This window comes from Pollachius pollachius (assembly GCF_949987615.1).
Source record: "Pollachius pollachius genome assembly, chromosome: 9".
In the NCBI taxonomy this organism is placed as follows: domain Eukaryota; kingdom Metazoa; phylum Chordata; class Actinopteri; order Gadiformes; family Gadidae; genus Pollachius; species Pollachius pollachius.
Genome location: NC_136942.1, coordinates 10,217,147 through 10,236,637, shown reverse-complemented (window position 1 = coordinate 10,236,637; position 19,491 = coordinate 10,217,147). Strand labels below are relative to the sequence as shown.

Here is a 19,491-nt window from a genome sequence, read left to right as displayed (position 1 = left end):
GTTGTTGGCACTTTAATTTTCTTCGGGATTAACAAAGTTATGTCTTATCTTTATGATACATTTGTAATGACACAAATTAATTCAGTTCAGTTTTTACCACCAACATCTTCAAATTAATCCAATAAAATCAATTTCGTCATTATGACAAAAGCTAAACATCAAGATCACTCGATAATGGAATTAAACATGAATATTTAAAGTAAACAATAAGGCGGAGCCGTCAGTCATAAACAGGAAGTAGCCAGGTAGAATACCGGAAGTTGCTTTTGTTGACGGGCTGCTAGCCGCATAGCTGCTGTGATCTGGGGTTGTTATTACGTTCTCTTTACAGTTCTAAAACTTGTCATTGAATCTAAGGTCCGTTCACACGGACACAAGGCTCGTCTCGCTTCACCATAAGAGTGTCGTGAGAGTTTAACAGTTTGTGGATTCCGGTAAAGCAGACCAACGAGCGCTTTGCGATAGCTTAGCTCTGCGGCTAACCCTTAGCCCATCTCGCGATAGCTTAACTTAGATAGTGGCTAACCCCTAGCCCCTATCGCGATAGCTTAGCTTTGCGGCTAACCCTTAGCCCCTCTCGCTGTTGGCTCCACAGTCAGATCTCATATCGATACTGTAATCGTATATCGACCCTGTCTGTTCAGTTTAGTGATTTAAGATCACCCCAGCCAAGTGTCCGTCATGGCAGTGGTCAACGATGGCGCCCTGAAGAAAATGCTGAAGGTAAGCAGGCCTGTGTGTGTGTGGGGGGGTGCATTTATTAATTATTATTTATTATAAGGTCTGTTCATGACTTTCATCAACCCCGCCAACCATGTGTTTTAGTGCTGCCCTTGCTGTCTTAAGTAGCTGGATCAGAGCCAGGTGGTTTGCACCGAACCACCTGAAAGTCGTCGGGAAAATATGTTGGATAGGGGGCGGGCACTTTGAAACAATACCAGCCAGGTGATTGGAGGAACCGTCTGTCTGTCACCTGTGACGTAGATGAATAGGTCGAAGCATGATGGATGCAGTGTGGGCTCTCAGAAGGCAAACTTAGTGGTTACTGTGACAATACAGTAATTGCACTGAGACAAATTATAATTACAGTAAAGAATCGAAAGTTTCAAACAGTAAGGTCAGTTATATAAACAAAACACATAAATACATGATGTCAAGAGGAATAATCTTAATGTATACATGTTCACTGTGTACTATTTACATTGCTATTATTATGTCATTAGAATAACATTATGCATCCTACTTCATATGAACTGTCTGAGAGGTCCTACAGTTATCAATTTAGCTCTGCTTTCAAATTGCTATATCATTTCAGCCTCATAGCATCATTGCCTTGATCATATTTTGGCCAAATTGTCCTATCCAGTAACTCTACTCTCCTCACGCTGCTGATTCACCATGCCTCGTTGGCTATATCCACAGCCAATCAAAGTACTTTTTATATTCCTTAATTACTATCTGCCTAAGTCATATTTGACTAAGGCAGTTTTTATGCTAAATACAAGATGAACCTTAAAATATGACCCATGCAATTCTGCTATGAGGTTAAGGATAATTGAGTTAAGGCTCTCATTGCATAGTTATGTTGTTTTCAATGTCAATGTCTCATTACCTAAGAAACTAAATGGTATTCACAGTATTTCAACTGTAGATTACTTTGTCATTTTGAATACAAATTAATTTACCTCGATGCTACCCAGACTACAGCGACATACGTCAATGTTATTCAACTTTGTTTTAGTGATAGATCGTTATAACTGCTGTTCTTCATAATCAGTCCCATTCCGAAGTCACCTCTCTAACCACGTGTTTGGATGTGTTTTGACAGCAATACCGATACAAGGAGATGACAGTCCGAGAGATCACCAACGTCATCTCCCAGTACAAGGACCTCAAGCCTGTCATGGACTCTTATGGTAAGGTCGTACCAATTAGATGTATGTGAGTTAGTTTGTGGAGTGTTGGTTTCTTATTTATCTTTTGGAATGAATATTCACATTGCTGGAGGCTTCAATGTCGTGGTCTGCGTTTAGAAAGAAACTCCAAAAAGCTTTGTTGTTCAAGTGATAGCATGATTTGACTGTTTTTGTTCTGAAATGTTACGTAACCTTTTGTGTCGGGTAATATAGCATTACCTTATATTTATGTGTATATCGGGTAGTCCATAACAGTTCCTCATAATATGGGTTAGGAGATCATGAATGATCTGTGATCATTTCTTTTTTCTTTTCTTGTAAATAAGTGGGATTGGTTTTAAATTGGCTCATTTGGCTTCTTCTGCCCCACCTTCACATGCATCTTCTATGTTTAAATACTATCAGTTTGTGTTTTAGTTGTGTAAATATATAAATGATAATAAGATTTAGAATGTCGTCATTCATTGGTTTAAAGTGTGTTCCTTCATGCAGCAGCAATGTTGCCATGTCACTTATAGTGTATATCTCCCATCTGCCAGTGTTCAACGATGGCTCCACAAGAGAGCTGATGAGCTTGACGGGGACGGTTCCCGTTAGCTACAGAGGTACTGAGCGGGGATTTGTTCAGCATAAAACAACAGCACACTGTTAGAAGATATTCAGGCACATTATAGAAATGAGTACTTTCACATTTAATATTATGGATGTTTTTTAATTTCACACCATGAGGTATCATTGAATATGTTATCTTTAATGTAAACAATATGTATTTATATTATTTCTAGTTGAACTCTATGACCCGTGTTTATACACGTTGAACAGGTTAAACATGGTTTTTGGTTACCCATGTGTTTGTTAAATTATCATCCCCCTCCCCCCCCTCGTAGGAAACGTGTACAACATCCCCGTGTGCCTGTGGCTGCTGGACACCTACCCCTACAACCCCCCCATCTGCTTTGTCAAGCCCACCAGTGCCATGATGATCAAAACGGGCAAACACATCGACGCCAACGGCAAGATCTACCTGCCGTACCTCCACGAGTGGAAACACGTAGGTCTAACTTTTTGTACGAGGTAGAAAAATGCAATATCTGCGGTATTGCCTTGTTATCTATTTATGCTCATTGTTTTGTTATTGCAAACATTTTTGTATTGACTAATGTTTATATTTATTTTTATTTATTTTCACCAGCATTTTCTTTTAGGAATTAAAGTTATATTATCCTATAGACTGACTACAACTATTCCCCTTTGAACCTGGTTATTAAATGTATTCGTATTGAATTATAATTAAATTGTATTAGTGTAGCCCTTAATAACAGGCACAGTCTCAAAGGGCTTAGCAGGCTGTATTTTTATGACAGCCCCCTGACTCTAGCCCCCTAGGGGAAAGAAAAATATATAAAAATACAATAATAAACCCTTCTTGGACTATTGGAACGGTTAGATGTGCAACTGTGGTCCATCCTCACGTCTCCCCGTGTGTTCCAGCCCCAGTCGGACCTGTACGGCCTCATCCAGGTGATGATCGTAGTGTTCGGGGACGAGCCCCCGGTCTTCTCCCGGCCCACCACGCAGGCCCCCCATCAGGCCTTCCAGGCCGCCGGCCCCCCTAACCGTGAGTGCTGCCGTCGGGCCTCTTAAAGATGAACTGAACCGAAATTATCAACATCAATAATGTGTTAGTTATGACCATTATAAAAAAAAATGACACTAAAAAAAATATTTAAGAAATCAATATATAGCTTTATTAGCAACAAAAGAAAATGCTCTTTTAGTATTAGAGCGCCGAAGACGTCACTCGCATGGTAGGACTAGGTTGTTGCTGCAGACACGCGAACGTCTTCTACACTCCACGGCGGAAAATAGTGATTTTAATATGGCTGGTTACGCGTTTGAGCCTGTGAGGGACATGCCTGTAGTGTCCGACTGCCACCCATTGGAGAGGGATCAATTTCAGGCTCCAGCTCCACCTTCGGATCGTGTGGGTGTGACTGGTGTGCGTGTGGGTGCTGCCGGATCATGGACACTGCCATTGAATCGGTCTGCTGCCAAGAGGTCCCTGTCAACCTTGACCATCTAATGGTGGGATTAGGTTGCATAACCATGCATAGGGCATTTTGGATGCTGTGCGGCGAGAGAGAGGTTTTGGAAGTGGCCATGCTCTCACTAAGGGACGTCCGAGCGGAGACACTGGAGCGCCCCATAAATAGCAACCAAGTAACAAGGCGAAAATGATCTTTCCCCCTCTGTTTTCCTTTTGTTGTGTTTCAGGAATATCTCCGTAAAGACAGACTCATTGCGGAAATGCAACGAGCTGTACAAACGCTGTAGTACCTACATATTCAAGGCGCTGGTTCTCCACAAAGAAAAAGTGGAGCGCATCAAGCCTGCGCGCATCCAGCCTGCGCGCTGTATAAAAACATTCAAGTCGAGGAGGAGATAGTAGTTATTTAACCTTTTAGATTGAGTAGCAATACTTTTTAATGTACAGTTAGTAATTAAATTGACCAAGGGGCTGTATTTAAAGCTACAAAAATAATACAAAAAAAACCCTGTAACTTTCAACGCAACTCTAGCGTCGCTTCAGGATTCACGAGTGTCACGTTTACTTTAGGTGGATGTTGGAGGTTTACTTTCTGGTGGATGTTGATGGATATTGCACAGATGGATATTGCACAGATACATCTTACTATGAAACTACTTCTTCGAGTTTAACTCCCTCTGCATCAGCAATTGGCTAGTCGGCGAACATCAGGGTGAGTAGAAAGGGACATTTGTTGAACTTCTGTTTACAGACCCGTAGTGGTTTAATTAGCAGCTTGGAAAAATTGTTCTGTGATGTCGAGTGCTAGCTTGTGGAGATTGGCATGACGGGGGCTATCGGAGGGTAAGTCAGTTTTAAGGTTGCCAGCCATATATTAAGGGCTGGTTTCCTATTCAAAGGTAGCCTGTGGAAATGTATGATTACCCCAGCTGCCTTGGTCCTATATAATTCATTACTGCTGCCAGGAGCAATGCAATAAGATGATCCTCCTGTAGACCTGGTTGTTTGCTATTCTGTAGCCATTTCAGCGAGCCTCAGAGCCTGACTCATTACCTGCTATTGGCTGCTAGAGCCACAAAGTAGGAGTAGGTTAACATGCCAGTGACGTAGCTGATTGTTGAAATCCAACATGGCGGCGCCCTGTAACACTTTCACCGTACAATTTAATCCTTTTTAGCAAGTTCAGCCATTTTTTGTTATTGTACCAATGAGAAGGCAGACAATACATCTGTTATATCAACTAAACTTCAAAATTTCAGTTCAGTTCATCTTTAAGGTCACACCTGCTGTCGACCGGTGGTTGATGTTTGAGTGTGTAAAAACATGCCTCTTCAGCACGCCGGCGTCTGTGCAAACTGTGCCGGCTGCCTGTTCAGACGCGTTTGAACGTGAGGTGCGGTCTGACAAGGTGCGCCGTGCACGCAGTTGTTTGAGTCGTGATGTGACGTTCGACCAATACATTTGCAGTACAGTTGAAAAGACAGGGTGTTTGGAGCTGATTTTGTTCCTGGAGAAGAATGCGCCCCAGTGAAGGCCCCTTTAGTAGTCTAACCTGAAAGAGAGGAATACAGTGGTCTGGCCCTTCGGCTCACATGCTCACAAAAACACTAAAGCTCAGTAATGCAAATGGCGGGGATTGCAACGTAGGAAACACGCTTACAGAACCTCCTTGAAGCAACGATACACGTTTAAACTTAAAGGCTTAATACTGTTGAATCCCAGTATCTGGGAAGGGGTCCGAACATTCTCACCTTTCAGGGTACTATTCTGTGATTGATCTAACTGAAGTCTGCGATCATTAAGTCTGGAGTTTTACCCCATACCTACAGGGTTTACAGGAAGAATACATTTTTTATACTGACTACAAGAGATTAGAATATAACTACATTTGAGAATTTCTCATATTTTCATATTGACTCGACCACAAGCTATTACCTCCCCAACACATTATTGTTATTTGTTAGTTATTCGCCCTTAAATAAATGTTCTCCCCTATAATAATACAATTATTATAATAATGCATCGTCTGCAGGTGGTGCTGTTGTATCAGTTTTGTAGAAAAGGTCAGACTGTAATCTCTGACTGTTTCTATGTCCTTCAGCCTCTTACATGCCTGGTCTGCCTGCAGTGTCCCCCTATGGACCCAATGCCAACCCTGGGTAAGCCATGTTCCTCCCCTGTCCCCCCCCACACCCAAACACCCCCACCAAGAGCCTCCGCACTCAGCCCAACCAACCTGTTTGGACCTCATTCACTCTCTCACAGAGAGTCTCTGTCTTTTGAATGGGTTCACTTGTGCCCTCATTCCCTAAGGCCTATATATTACAATGTTTGGGGATGGGCCAAGAGGGTAGTTGGACACTGATTATGCACCGTACTACGTATACCGGTGTGATGTGTAGTGGGCGCATAAACAAGCCCACATATATTTGATGTCAGCCTGGGACAGCTCAGAGGCACAGGGTGACCACTTATGTGCAGGAATGCTATTGGACGAATCTGATGATTATGAATGAGATCTAGCACAGATGGATAAGTGTTCATCACTTTTACGCTTATTAAATGGTGCAATATGGGTATCATTGACTATTCAACTCTATGCTGATTCACATTTGTCTAAATACCGGACATAACATTAGGTGACTAAATAGTGCACTTTAAATCCCTCCTGAAAATGTTGTTCTATTCTCTTGGATTTAACTCCATATAAGTTGTATTATTGTCTAGTGTTTCATTTTTTGTGCTTTCAATTGTTTTAATTTGTTTGTTTTATTACTAGATAGGTGAATTGTACAGCACTTTGGTCAACCGTAGTTGTTTTTAAAGGACTCTTATATAAACTTGAGCGTGAACTTGAACTTCAGGACCAACTAGATCGTGGCCCTGCATGCGTAGCTATCAGTATGTACAGACCCGGCCGCCGCCTCCTGTCTCACCCCGTAACCAGATCTCCCTGTGCTCCTTTGCAGCGGTTACCCTGGTTACCCGTACCCAGGGGGGAGCTCGTATCCGGCGGCGGCGGTGCAGGGACACTACCCCTCTCAGACCCCAGGCTCCGCCGTCGGTATGTTCTGCAGCGTTCATCATACCCCTGGGAACCAATCTCTGTTAATGGACCCTCTTCCTCCCAGCGGCCATGGTGGTGGGGTTGGTTGTAAGGGGACTCTTTGGGGACGCAATGACCACCCGATGCATTCTGTTGGTTTCATTTTACATTTAGGGCATTGAGCTGGCGCTTTTATCAAAAGTGACTTTAAACGGTTAATACACGTGTTGACACACCGACGGCGGTGTCAGCCATGCAAGGCGACAGCCGGTTCGTCGGTAGCAGTTAGGGAGAGGCGTCTTGCTCAGGGACACCTCGACACTCAGCTAAGAGGAGCCGGGGATCGAACTAGCGACCTTCCGGTGGCAAGTCAACCTGCTCTACCTCCTGAGCTAAGCCGACCCATTTCCTCTGTATGTCGTTTCCTCACCCAGGTGTCATTCAGAATTGAGAGTTGTCATGGTTTCCACGACGATTCTAGAAGGTTTTCCCGGCATCCGAATATTCCATGTAGCGGTTGGAGGAAGCTGTGTATTGTTGGTAGTTCTCCTTTCTTTAGAATTATTAACTGAATGGCATTCACAGCCCCTGGCGGTTTCACAACGGGGGATGAGTCAACACCACCCTTGCGGAACACCACCTTATCCTTTCCTTTAGTGCTGCTTTAATCTGTACGTGAGGTACCACTCAGTCAGCCAGCGTTGCGTAATCGCAGAATCCTCCCCAACAATGTTGGTTTTGGTTTCCTCATGTGAGATTTACATAAGAAACCGGTTTGGCAATATTTGGCCGGGTCTTACTGCCATTATCATTCTTACTATTGTACGTGAATGTTTTTATTAACTAAACCAGCTGTTCAATTTTGAACGGTGACCTTTAGACAACCTCCGTGACCTTTGAACTTCTGGAAGGGTAACTGAAAGGTCGTCTGTGAAACCAGAGTGGGGTGCATTAAAGGGCAGGGGGGTTGAGACCAGAGTGGGATGGAGCCCCCCCCACTGTAAAGGGCTATATTTAGGACTGGGGAACAGTGGCTCACACCAGCCAGGCCTGCCTCCTATCTGACCGGACGTCTGGGCTGATGCACAGCTGGTTGTAGACCAGTGTGGGAGGTAGCTTTGACCCAACTATATATAGTGAAGAAGATGGGCGGGGACAAGGTGAGTCCTCATTGTAAGAGTTCTCACTGTTGGAGTTTAGAGTCCGCACTGTTTGTGTTTACAGTCGTCCTCTTGTTTAGAGTCCTCTTGTTCGAGTCCGCACTGATTGTAGACTGAGATAAAGACTCCATTACAATCCAATCAGCGCTCCAGCTCGCCATGACCCTTTTGTTCCCACTTAGTTTGTACCAGTCTGTTGCAAGCCTTTGACACATTATTCATAAGATGCCACATCGCTCGGGAAAAATTAGCTCAATGGTGTTGCAATGTTATGCTCAAACACACCCAGACTGTAGATGTGGTGTTAAGGGTTGGAAGGTCTAAAATATATATAGAAAAGACCTTGTTCAACTCGTTTATTTATGTTGAGGAACTTATGGAAGTGGCCAACTGTTGACTCTGCCTTTTTAAAGCTTCTCTGTGTTTACATGAGCTGCTTCTTTCAACGGCAGTTACATCCGATTTATTACACAAAGCAAAGAAAAGGTTATTCAAAGGAAAGCCTTAACTCTGCTTCACCATATTTACAATGTAAAGCGCTTTGCTGGTCTTGTAAAGCACCTCTTAAATTAAATGAATAATTGGTAGTAATATTATACTAGCAATTTCCTTACTGCCCATTTAGTGTTGTGTATTTAGTAATGCATCTTGACGCCTTTGCAAAAGGCACTGGGCCCCCTGGTATTGAAACAGTCTAGGTTGTATGCTCTCTGGTCCTGGTTCTTGTTTCCTCTCTCTCCCTGTTCTTCTCTGCGTCCCTCACCTGGTTCCTCACCTGGTGCTCCTCCCGCTCCAGGCCCCAGCCGGGACGGCACCATCGGGGAGGACACCATCCGCGCCTCGCTCATCTCGGCGGTCAGCGACAAGCTGCGCTGGAGGATGAAGGAGGAGATGGACCGCGCCCAGGCCGAGCTGGACGCCCTGAAGAGGACCGAGGAGGACCTGAAGAAGGGCCACCAGAAGCTGGAGGAGATGGTCACGCGCCTGGACCAGGAAGTGGTGAGTCAAGTTTTTTGTCATCATTTTGTTGTTGTTTTTTTGTCGTCGTTGTTGTTTTCATTGACATCGTTTTTGTTGTAATTGCATCACCGTCGTTGTTGTTTTTCTTGTCGTGGTTGTTGTCTTCGTCTGCGCTGTCCCCGTCGTTTATGTCATAATCGTTGTTTTTGTTGTTGTTGTTGTTGTTGTTTTTATTGTCATGTGTCTGACCCCCGCGTTTCCCCCCCCCCCCCCCCCCGGCCTGCAGAGCGAGGTTGACCGCAACATGGAGCTGCTGAAGAAGAAGGACGAGGAGCTGAGCGAGGCGCTGGAGAAGATGGAGAACCAGTCGGAGAACAACGACATCGACGACGTCATCGTGCCCACGGCGCCGCTCTACAAGCAGATCCTCAACCTGTACGCCGAGGAGAACGCCATCGAGGACACCATCTTCTACCTGGGCGAGGCCCTGCGCCGCGGCACCATCGACCTGGAGGTCTTCCTCAAGGTGAGCCCGGGGTTGGACCCCCGAACTACATCATTTACATTTAGAATTATAATAATAAACTTGTATTGTAGTTCAGCGTCCGTGCATCCATGTTTTTCCGACCCGGGTAGCTCGTAGGTTGAAGATGACACGTTTCCCATTCCGTCTTTCCAACTCCGACCGTTAATAAACGCAGCATAACACCGCAGTGTTTGTGATGTTCTCTGCCTGTGTAGTAAATGAGTCATGTGATGGTATTGGATCGAAGCAGAGACTTGCGTACTCGCCGATACCCGATACTGCCTTTTAGACAGAATCAGAGGAAATTTCTGACGTTCATCCATCGACGTGCAACGTGTTAGGATGTTAGGCTGCATTGTTCACATTTTCAATGTAGTTATTTAATCAGTAATTTCATTCATTTATTATACATTTTAAGTTGTTAAAGGGATTGGCGAAGTCGATTGGAATTCTTACTTACTGATTTATGATGATGATTATTAGTTGAGCTGTAATTCTATCAGAGAACACATGCACACACCAAACATGAACACTCACGCTCACTCTCACACACACACACTCACACACAATCACTCTCATACACAATCACACACACACACACACACACACACACACACACACACACACACACACACACTCTTGAGCAATAAACACACACACTCTTGAGCAATAAAGGATGTGTGTTGTATTTCTGTGCGCCTCTCTGACTCCTCCCCTTCCTGTCCGGCAGCACGTGCGTCTGCTGTCCCGGAAGCAGTTCCAGCTGCGAGCGCTGATGCAGAAGGCCCGCAAGACGGCTGGCCTGAGCGAGCTCTACTGATCGGGACCCCCCCCACAAGCTCTACTGACCCCCCCCAGGGCTGCTTCTCTCCCACTCTGCGCCTCCTACTCTCAATCAGTCCTCTTCTTCTCTTCTCTGCTCCCTCCTCCATTCGAAGCATCAAACCTGTGTTTGAAGAGCGGCCAATTAATCCCCTGTCTTCAGCGCACTCAACCAGCTCGGTGTTTCTCTTGAAGTCTGTGTCGGGCACTGTCCCCCCCCCCCCCCCCCCCCCCCCCCCCCCTCGGAGCCAAAGGGTTGATAATAGCGGGCGTACTTTTCTACATATCCGGGTCACATTGGTACAAATATCCAGCGCTGGTTCTAAACAGGAAGTCTGGATCCGGGACGTGAGACACGATGAGGCCCCGCCGGAACCCTGAGGAGTGTGGGAAGAAGTTTACCAATTTTTATAAAAATCTAAAGAGACCCCCCCCCCCCCCAAGGCCATCGCTGAACCGCGGGACGTCCAGGGACACAGAGCTGCGCCGCTTTGCTCCTACATTGTGCTGCATCAGGGGGTCCTGGGGGGGGGGGGGGGGGGGGGGGGTCATCATCCAGCAGGGGGTTCTGCGAGGGAGGGGGGCGTGACAGAGCAGGGGCGACATGGCGACACGGGCGACACGGCCAGCCCAGGGGGAAGTGTGTTGGTGTGGAGTAAGCACAAATAGCTGCGGTGTAAGTTAGAGCGGCCCCTGCCCTCCAATGAGAAGGTTACCCCGTGGTCTGGGGTGTCGATGTCCGGGGCGACCTTTCATGGAAGGGCAGCGGGCAGAGGGGCGGAGCTATAAGTGGGCACGCCTCCAGGAGGCAGGAAGTGGCTGGAAGCTCCTCAGCCTTGAGTTTGGGTTTTGTACTTCTTTGTGTCCATGCTTTTGTTTCTTGTGATGTTGGTCAGTCCCCCCCCCCCCCCCCCCCATAACAACTCTCCTGTCCTTCCTTCCTCCTTTGCTCTTGTCTGTGTTAAGGATCGTACCAGTGGGTTTTCCATTGGGCTGCTATGGTTTGTTTCCCTGTTGATTCCTGCTTCTTTTCAGGTTGTCTCAACTCTCTCAAGCCAACGGCTAACTTTAGCATTTTACTCCATTTAGTTATCTTTTTTTGCTTTCCACTCTAAATCGTCAATGTTATTGTTGTGGAGATTCTCTCTGTGAGTTTAGGGAGAACTATACAAAGAACTGTTGTACTAATTAAGTTAACTTATCTATAGTTTCCGGTCCTCTTTAAAATTACTTTTTACTAAATGCACTTTGAATTGTACGATGGTTATTCTAGGTTAGGTTCATCTCGTTGGGTTCCAACCGTAGACGACTTGTCTTTTTCGTTTTATATATATATCTGTAGATTTTATGTAACTCAGTTCAATTAAACCAATTCTGACTGGATCTCCATGTGTCTTTTATTTTACCTGCTGGATAACGATGGACTTCGTAACGCACACCCTTTAACGACAACCCATGAACCGCATGGGTTGTCGAACAATACTGCATTGTCGGCCATTGTTGTTTTTCTTCTACTGAAACAATCCAAAGTATTTGAAATATTTTTAAAAGCACACACACCACTTTGAACGAGAATAACAAACCAGGCTAATCTGCCTGTTAGGTCAAACCGTGGCCTGGCTTTACAGAACAGCTGACTGAGTGGGCTTTATTGAAAACACAGGAAAAACGACATACCCATAATGCTACACTCTGTACACAAATAGATTGCCCATAATGCTACAGTCGGTACACAAACAGAATGGAGCCAATTCAACAATGGGCACGAAAACAAGACAAAAGACTGTCACGTGATTTCTTTGATTTATTTGGTGGGAAAATCTAAACATGTGAGTCCAGCTGTCAGTCCGCTGGTGGTGACGGACAGGAGGACTAGAATTGTTAGGAATACATGAACCTTCTGCTGCCTCTGCAGGCATTGAACCTTATGTGTTGAGACATCTGAAATAATATAAATACATTGTAAGGTGCACACTCAAAAATAACAGTTGTTTTTTGACTCATTAGTTACTGTATTATACTAGGGTTCGTTCATTGAAACGTGTGAGCTGTTGTGTTTAAGTTGTTTTTTTTAAATATAAACTTTCCCTGGTTCTAGTAAATTCTCTTAAAATAAAAAATATTTATCTTAAAATTCTATAGCAGTGCATTTGCAGTCAAATGTTGGTGATACGTTTTTCAGTCGCTGTTGGGGTTGAGTGATGTGAGTTCAGCACTGGTGTGAAGTTTAAGGTGTTTTGGTATCACAGCAGGTACTGCACGCTGTTATCGTTGCCCTCGGTTTCAAGAAAGGAATGGAAGTCAAGACCAAAACAACAACTTGGATGGAAATACCTGACTGGCAAAAACAGACGACACGGATGAGTGACAACCAGGAGCCAAGCACAAAAACAGACAAACAATAGTGTAATTTGCATTGATTTGCAAAGGCGTTTCCACTGGTGACACCGACTGCCCGGTAAAGGCTGAGGTTAAGAGGTCCTTCTCAAAGGCTTCAGTCATAGATACAAGGGGGACATCTAAACCAAACTACTTCCAGTGCGCTACACACTCCCGTGCAAAGCCTTCCTGACGTGGGTCAGTCAGGGTTAGACTAGCACATGGAGGTGTGATGCTGAGCCATCCTCAACGGCAGGGTCGGCCACACGAGAAAGTAACGTGTAATCAGCCATGTAACAATGTAAACGCTACACTGTAAGGTCAGGGATAGGGTCAGGGGTTAAGGTCAGGGGTCATGGTTAGTTCCACAATAGGGTTGGAGTTACACCATGACATCACGTTAATACAAATGAAGCACTCGCAACTCGTTGTTACAATGCTACACTGACGAAAGTGTTACTGGTTTTTGGGGGAGGAGGTGAGGGAGGTGGGGGTGGGGTATGGGCTCAGAGCGAGGATCTTCACAGGGACAGCTCCTTCTGGACCTCCCACAGTGTCTCGGCGCTCTTCACCAGCTGCTTCTCCTCGTCGGGCTTCAGGGTCATGTGGATGACGTCTGTCAGGCCGCTGTTTCCCAGGACGCAAGGAACGCTGAGGAACACCTCGTCCTTCACCCCGTGCATGCCCTGCTCGGTGGGGAGGGAGGAAGGAGACAGAGTCAGGGGGTTTGATGGGAACACCGGCTGGGATCACCTGGGCCGGGGGCTGGAGTGGTTGTGTTGGCGTGGGACTTAATGTACGCACTTATTGTATGTTGTACGTCCTGGCACTTACAAATAGTACTAAACATAGAGTAGCGTCTTATCCTAGCGGTCTTTGTTGTATAGGGAGGAGGGGTTAACCTAGTGATTGTTAGTGCTTGTTCTATGAACATCCTTACTGTACCCACAGCAATATATCGTTCTTTCTCTTTCTTCTGACAAATGGATTTATTGTAAGTCGCTTTGGATAGAAGCGTCTGATAAACGCCCTGAATGTGAAAGGACCAGCGCCACACAAACAGGACCTGTTTGTTTGTTGTTACTTTGGAATAGTAGAGATTATTTAAATTATTTTTTTATTATTATTATTTACTTTATTATTATATTATTCATTTGTAAAAAAAATATCAATAGCTAGCTGGATACTTACTTAGATCTAATGTAGGTTAATAAAGACTTGAACCTTTTTAGTATAAAATCTTTTCCCCTCCCAGCAGGGGTCTACCAGGTGGTTGGGTAAAGTGTGGCTGGTTACCTGGACCAGGGTGGACACCGGGTGCACCTTGTGCATGTTCTTCTGGATGCTCTCCACCAGGTCAGCAACGGACATACCGATGGCCCAGGAGGTGTAGCCCTTCAGCTTGATCACCTCGTAGGCACTGAGGGGACACACACACACACACACACACACACACACACACACACACACACACACACACACACACACACACACACACACACACACACACACACACACACACACACACACACACACACACACACACGTTTAAGATGATATGTTGAACTGCCCGTACTGCTATGTAGGGCCGAGTTGAGCCAACCTGCCATATACAGGGCTAACATCTGTACCCTGGTAGAAAACGGTACATAGACTCCATGAAATGTGCTCCTCCTGCAGTGTTTCAGTTCAGTCGTAGCACCGAGCGCACTTGAACTCAGTCAGAGGAAGCATTCTCACCACAGAGCTCAGTCGAACTCAGTCACGTATTTTCAGTTTCCGTTTCTTTTACTTCCTGCATTCCCTTGTGACCCTGGTGTGTGTAGAACCCTTTTGTGTCTTATAACTGATGTTGACACACTGCACTGTGGGTTTTGCGTTGTACCGCAATGTGGCGTGTTTCCTTGTGTCGATGCACGCATCGGACTGTAACTTTAGTTTCTGCCTGCTGTGAGATAGCAGACAGGTACGGTGCCTGCTGTGAGATAGCAGACAGGTACGGTGGACCATGCCAGAAACTCACCCCTCCACCACCTCCTTGTGGACCTGCTTCCAGTTCTCAGAGTCGGCCTCTGTGCCCATCTGGGGGTTCAGCCCTTGGAGAGAGACCCCAGCCACGTTCACACCACTCCACACGGGCACTGGGGGGGGGGGGGGGGCACACATACACACTTTTAATACAACAGACTTTACATTTGTAACACACAGGTTGTAGGAAACGTAAACGACCTGAAGGAAATCCTAAATACATGTGTGGTAATGATTGAATCTAGCTTGGTTTAACATGACATCTAGATTTAAATGCGATATAGTGCGCTATATTATTATCAGAATCAGACGAACGCAGCATAACACAGGAGTGTTTGTGATGTTCTCTGCCTGTGTAGCAAATGAGTCCTGTGATAGTTTAGTTTTTGTTCTCGCCGATACCGATACTGCTTTTTTTTTTGCAGTATCTGCAGTATTTCCGATACTGCTATCGGTATCGGAACAACTCCAGTCAGAACGGGGGTGCGGCCCACCCACCACTAGAGTCGCCGTGCTCCCCCACGATCCAGCCGTGGCAGCTGGACGGGTGCAGATGCAGCTTCTCGCCCATCAGGTGGCGGAAGCGGGCGGAGTCCAGGTTGGTGCCGGAGCCAATCACGCGGTTGCGAGGGAAACCGCTCAGCTTCCACGCCACGTAGGTCAGGATGTCCACTGGAAGGTTGGGACATGAACCACTGTTACCATGGCGACCACTTCCATTTCACAGGGAGTGTACCCTAGAGCCATGGTTATACAACAAGATATCTGGAGACCACCAGCTGAATAGTCTCTCCCCCTCCCCTCGCTCTCTCAGCACCACCAGAATACAGTCCCTCCTCCCTCACCTGGGTTGGCGACAATCAGAAGGTAGCAGTCCCCACCTCCCCCTTCACTCCCCTCCCTCCCCCTCACCTGTATTGGTGACCACCAGCAGGATGCAGTCTCCCCCTCCCTCTCTCCCCCCCTCACTTGGGTTGGAGACCACCAGCAGGATGCAGTCTCATCCTCCACCTCCCTCCCCACCTCTTCTCTTCCTCTTCCCCCCCCCCCCCCCCCCCACCTAAGTTGGAGACCACCCCCTCCCCCTCTCACCTTGGTTGGAGACCAACCCTCCCTCCCCCCCTCACCGGGATTGGTGACCACCAGCAGGATGCAGTCTCCCCCTCCCTCCCTCCCTCCCCCTCTCCCTTCTCCCTCCCTCCTCACCTGGGTTGGAGACCACCAGCAGGATGCAGTTGGGGCTGTACTTGACGATGTTGGGGATGATGAACTTGAAGATGTTGACGTTGCGCTGCACCAGGTTCAGCCGGCTCTCCCCCTCGTTCTGGCGGGCCCCCGCCGTCACCACGACGATCTTGGAGTTGGCCGTCACGGCGTAGTCTGTGGGGGGAAGACACCGGGTCAGCCACGGCGGGACGCACCGCAGGACAACAGCAACAGCTCAAGTGCTCTAGTTACAGTTACTAATATGTTTATTTAGGTCTGTCTGTCCATTGCGTTTATTGGAAGGACGCGGGGTGGTGGTGTTGAAGCTTTGCTGATAATGATACATGGCCTGGTGCTCCATGCTGCCATGCAGGAGATCTCTCACTGAGTGTGTGGTGGTGGCTGAGTACTCAATGCACAACAGGTGTGCAGCCTCACCCGGCCCCAGAGCCCAGTCAATCAGACTCGGGCCAGGTGAGGCTGCCTCAACCAGCCATCATCCACACACCTTGCTCCAGGTGTCCCTGAGCGAGACACCTCATCCTAACTGCTTCTGACAAGCTGGCTGTCGCCTTGTGATTATTTGCATGAATGGGTGACTGAATGAGGTAATATTGTAAAGCACTTTGAGTGGCTGCTGGTTAGAAAAGCGCGGTATAAATGCAGTGCCTTTTACATAGCACCTGAGCATTAAGGGAGTGAGCGTCTTTGTGGGCTGGACTGACCTTTGTCCGCGACGATCTTGTGCGTCTTGAGGAACAGAGACCCATGCTGCAGGTCCATGACCTCGCCCTTCAGCTTGTCCTCCATCACGTCCACCAGGGCCAGCTCGTCACACAGGTCCTGCACACACACACACACATTTTCCCATTGATCAGCATTGAACAGCTCACTTCTCTTATGCGTCGATTTTTGTAGTCCTTTTACGTGCTCTGCCTATCTACCCCCTAGTCGGATTCACAGGACCCCTCAGAGCTGTTTGTAGTTGTAACGACCTCAGGGTCCTTATGTCTCGTCTCTCAGGGTCGTCTGCTGGTCGGTCTGACGGCTAGTTCTCTCTACATCGCCGCGGAGCAACATTCTTCCTGCAGACCGGTCTCCACTTTCAGAAAGCAGAGCGGGTCTCTCAGGCGGGCTCAGTTGCCTAGTAACTGGACTTGTGTTTCCTTGGGTTCAGGAGTTTATCTGATTCATGGTGTTTGGCTTTGTGCTTCATTCACGCGGCGCTACCCATCCCGTTCTGCCCGCAGTTCTGCAAGACCCATCTTGCCTTGCCTGTACGCGGGTACGCGACCCACAGTCCCAGACAGACGCCCTCGCTATCCCCTGGGACTTGAGACTGTACCGGCTCGGATCAACATGAACGGACAAACTACACTTCAGTTTGATGTATAACCGAAGAGGATAACATGAAGGTTACTGGCAGACTGACTGACTCCAACTGAAAAGCACCAATAATATGTTGTATTTCTCAACGGAATTCAAGGAGTACAAAACTAATTGAAATTGTTTGAGAAATGTTAACCTTAGCGTGTTCCTTATCCAGACAAACTGCAGCATCAATGCTTATAGCTCTATGATAACGGGGGTTCAGTGAATCGTTGATCGTCTGCTTCGGTCTTACCTTGAGCAGGATGCTGACGGCTGACGCCATGCCAACCATGCCGACCCCCACCACCGTCACCTTGTTCTTGGAGCCAATTGGCTCCTCCTTCATCACATGACTGATGAGTTTATCTTTGGTGGACATCTGAGGGGGGAGGGAGGGGGGCAAGGAGGAGAGGGGAGGAGAGGGAGATACAACAACAAAGGTGAAGTCGAGACAAGATCGGACAGATAAATATTAAGCTGTGTGTGTTATCTCACGTTCGATAGAATTCTATTGGCTCACATTCTTATACATCACTTCCTCCTTCTAAATAGAAACCCCAAACCAACAACCACTGCCACCCATTGTATTAGCAAGATGCTAAGCATTCAGATTGGCCATTTCCCTATTCTCCCTGGTATCCTAGTGTCTGTATATACATTCAATATATACATTAAGTTTCGCCAATCGCCATATCAGCGCAAGGCAACCTGGCACTACTCTTACATCACGACGGACGGCTGCGGTTACATCACCTCTCTCTCTCTCTCTCTCTCTGACTCAGAAGCACGTAGCACAGAAGAGGGGCGTGGTGTTGACAGACGCACGTAGCGCAGAGACTAGCATGGTCTGGACAGACGCACGTAGCGCCGCACAGAGACTAGCATGGTCTGGACAGACGCACGTGGCGCAGAGACTAGCGTGGTCTGGACAGACGCACGAAGTGGGTGTGATGATGATGATTCAAAGGACAAAGCGTCCCCTCTGTGTAGGCCCATCGCACATCAGTCCACCTGACCCCTAGTGGAGCATACCGGCTGGTTCATGAGGGCGACGCGCTTTCGTTGCGTAAAACCAATTTTGGTGCCAAGTCATCAGTGTGACAAGACGCATTTTTCCGGAGTAAAACCGGACACCAGCACATTGTTTCCTGCTGTGGGCACCGCCCCCCAAGCAGTCCACCTCTCCACAGAGTTATTATTTAAGGATATGGCTTCAAGGGAATTATATACACCCTTATCCAACCACCCGAGTACACCCGAACACAGGCAACCGGTCTGTTCATGTAACCTCATAATAGACACACACGTTGAGTCTTAATACAAACAACGTGTTTATTTATTATTGATTAGGTTAGTTAAAATAAGCCCAAAACGCCCCCCCCCCCCCCCCCCCCCCCCCCCCCCCCCCCCCCCCCCCCCGCATCTCCCAGACACCTGTAGTAGGCTCTATCTCACACACTACATAAGGTCTATATCGCCATCATCAGGGCTATATCACTATCTTTAGGTCTAGCCTATATCACAATCATTAGGTCTATATCACTATAATCAGGTCAATATCAATACATAAGGTCTATATCCCTATAATTAGGTCTATTGTACTTGAATTAGTTCTATATCACTATATAATGAGGGCTACTGTTACTAGAGCCACTCCAAGCTAAAACGAAAATGACGTCAGAAGGCCTCCTACCTTGAGGCTGTAGTGAAGCGATGTAGAAGACTCTGAACTCCTGACTGCTACCGGACGGCTGGTTGCGGCTCTCAGCAGTGGCGGCGCCGGTGGCTGTATTTAAAGAAGCGGACATGCGCAGTAGCGGAGGCGATGGGCGGGTCTCGGCGTATCGTCGTGTTGAGCGGCACGTAACCGAGAGGACGTGGGGAGTCTGTGGAGCGGCTGCGCCTGCGCAGTGCGAAATTTATATATATCCTTATCATAGGAAATGTGTCGTCATATTGTATTTTGTGTATTTTTGTGGTTTCAGATATTGAATTCATGTTACATGATGTTATTATTAGTGTTATTGGTA

At 46.9% G+C, this 19,491-nt stretch overlaps 2 protein-coding genes across 2 annotated transcripts; one reads left to right on the top strand and one right to left on the bottom strand.

Annotated features, from left to right (window-relative positions):
- The first annotated feature begins 267 nt into the window (after positions 1–267).
- On the top strand, positions 268–11,860 carry tsg101a (tumor susceptibility 101a). Its single transcript, XM_079743241.1, has 10 exons — positions 268–723; positions 1,829–1,916; positions 2,456–2,521; positions 2,804–2,967; positions 3,408–3,534; positions 6,065–6,122; positions 6,933–7,027; positions 8,966–9,168; positions 9,416–9,655; positions 10,386–11,860. Exons 1-10 carry the CDS (start codon positions 682–684, stop codon positions 10,473–10,475), a joined length of 1,173 nt encoding a protein of 390 aa, XP_079599367.1. The 5' UTR covers positions 268–681; the 3' UTR covers positions 10,476–11,860.
- A 406-nt stretch (positions 11,861–12,266) lies between these two features.
- Positions 12,267–19,283, bottom strand: ldha (lactate dehydrogenase A4). Its single transcript, XM_079743797.1, has 8 exons — positions 19,155–19,283; positions 17,715–17,840; positions 16,816–16,933; positions 16,091–16,264; positions 15,383–15,556; positions 14,880–14,997; positions 14,153–14,276; positions 12,267–13,542 (listed from the first exon to the last, which is right to left on the bottom strand). Exons 2-8 carry the CDS (start codon positions 17,838–17,840, stop codon positions 13,378–13,380), a joined length of 999 nt encoding a protein of 332 aa, XP_079599923.1. The 5' UTR covers positions 19,155–19,283; the 3' UTR covers positions 12,267–13,377.
- Positions 19,284–19,491: the final 208 nt, after the last annotated feature.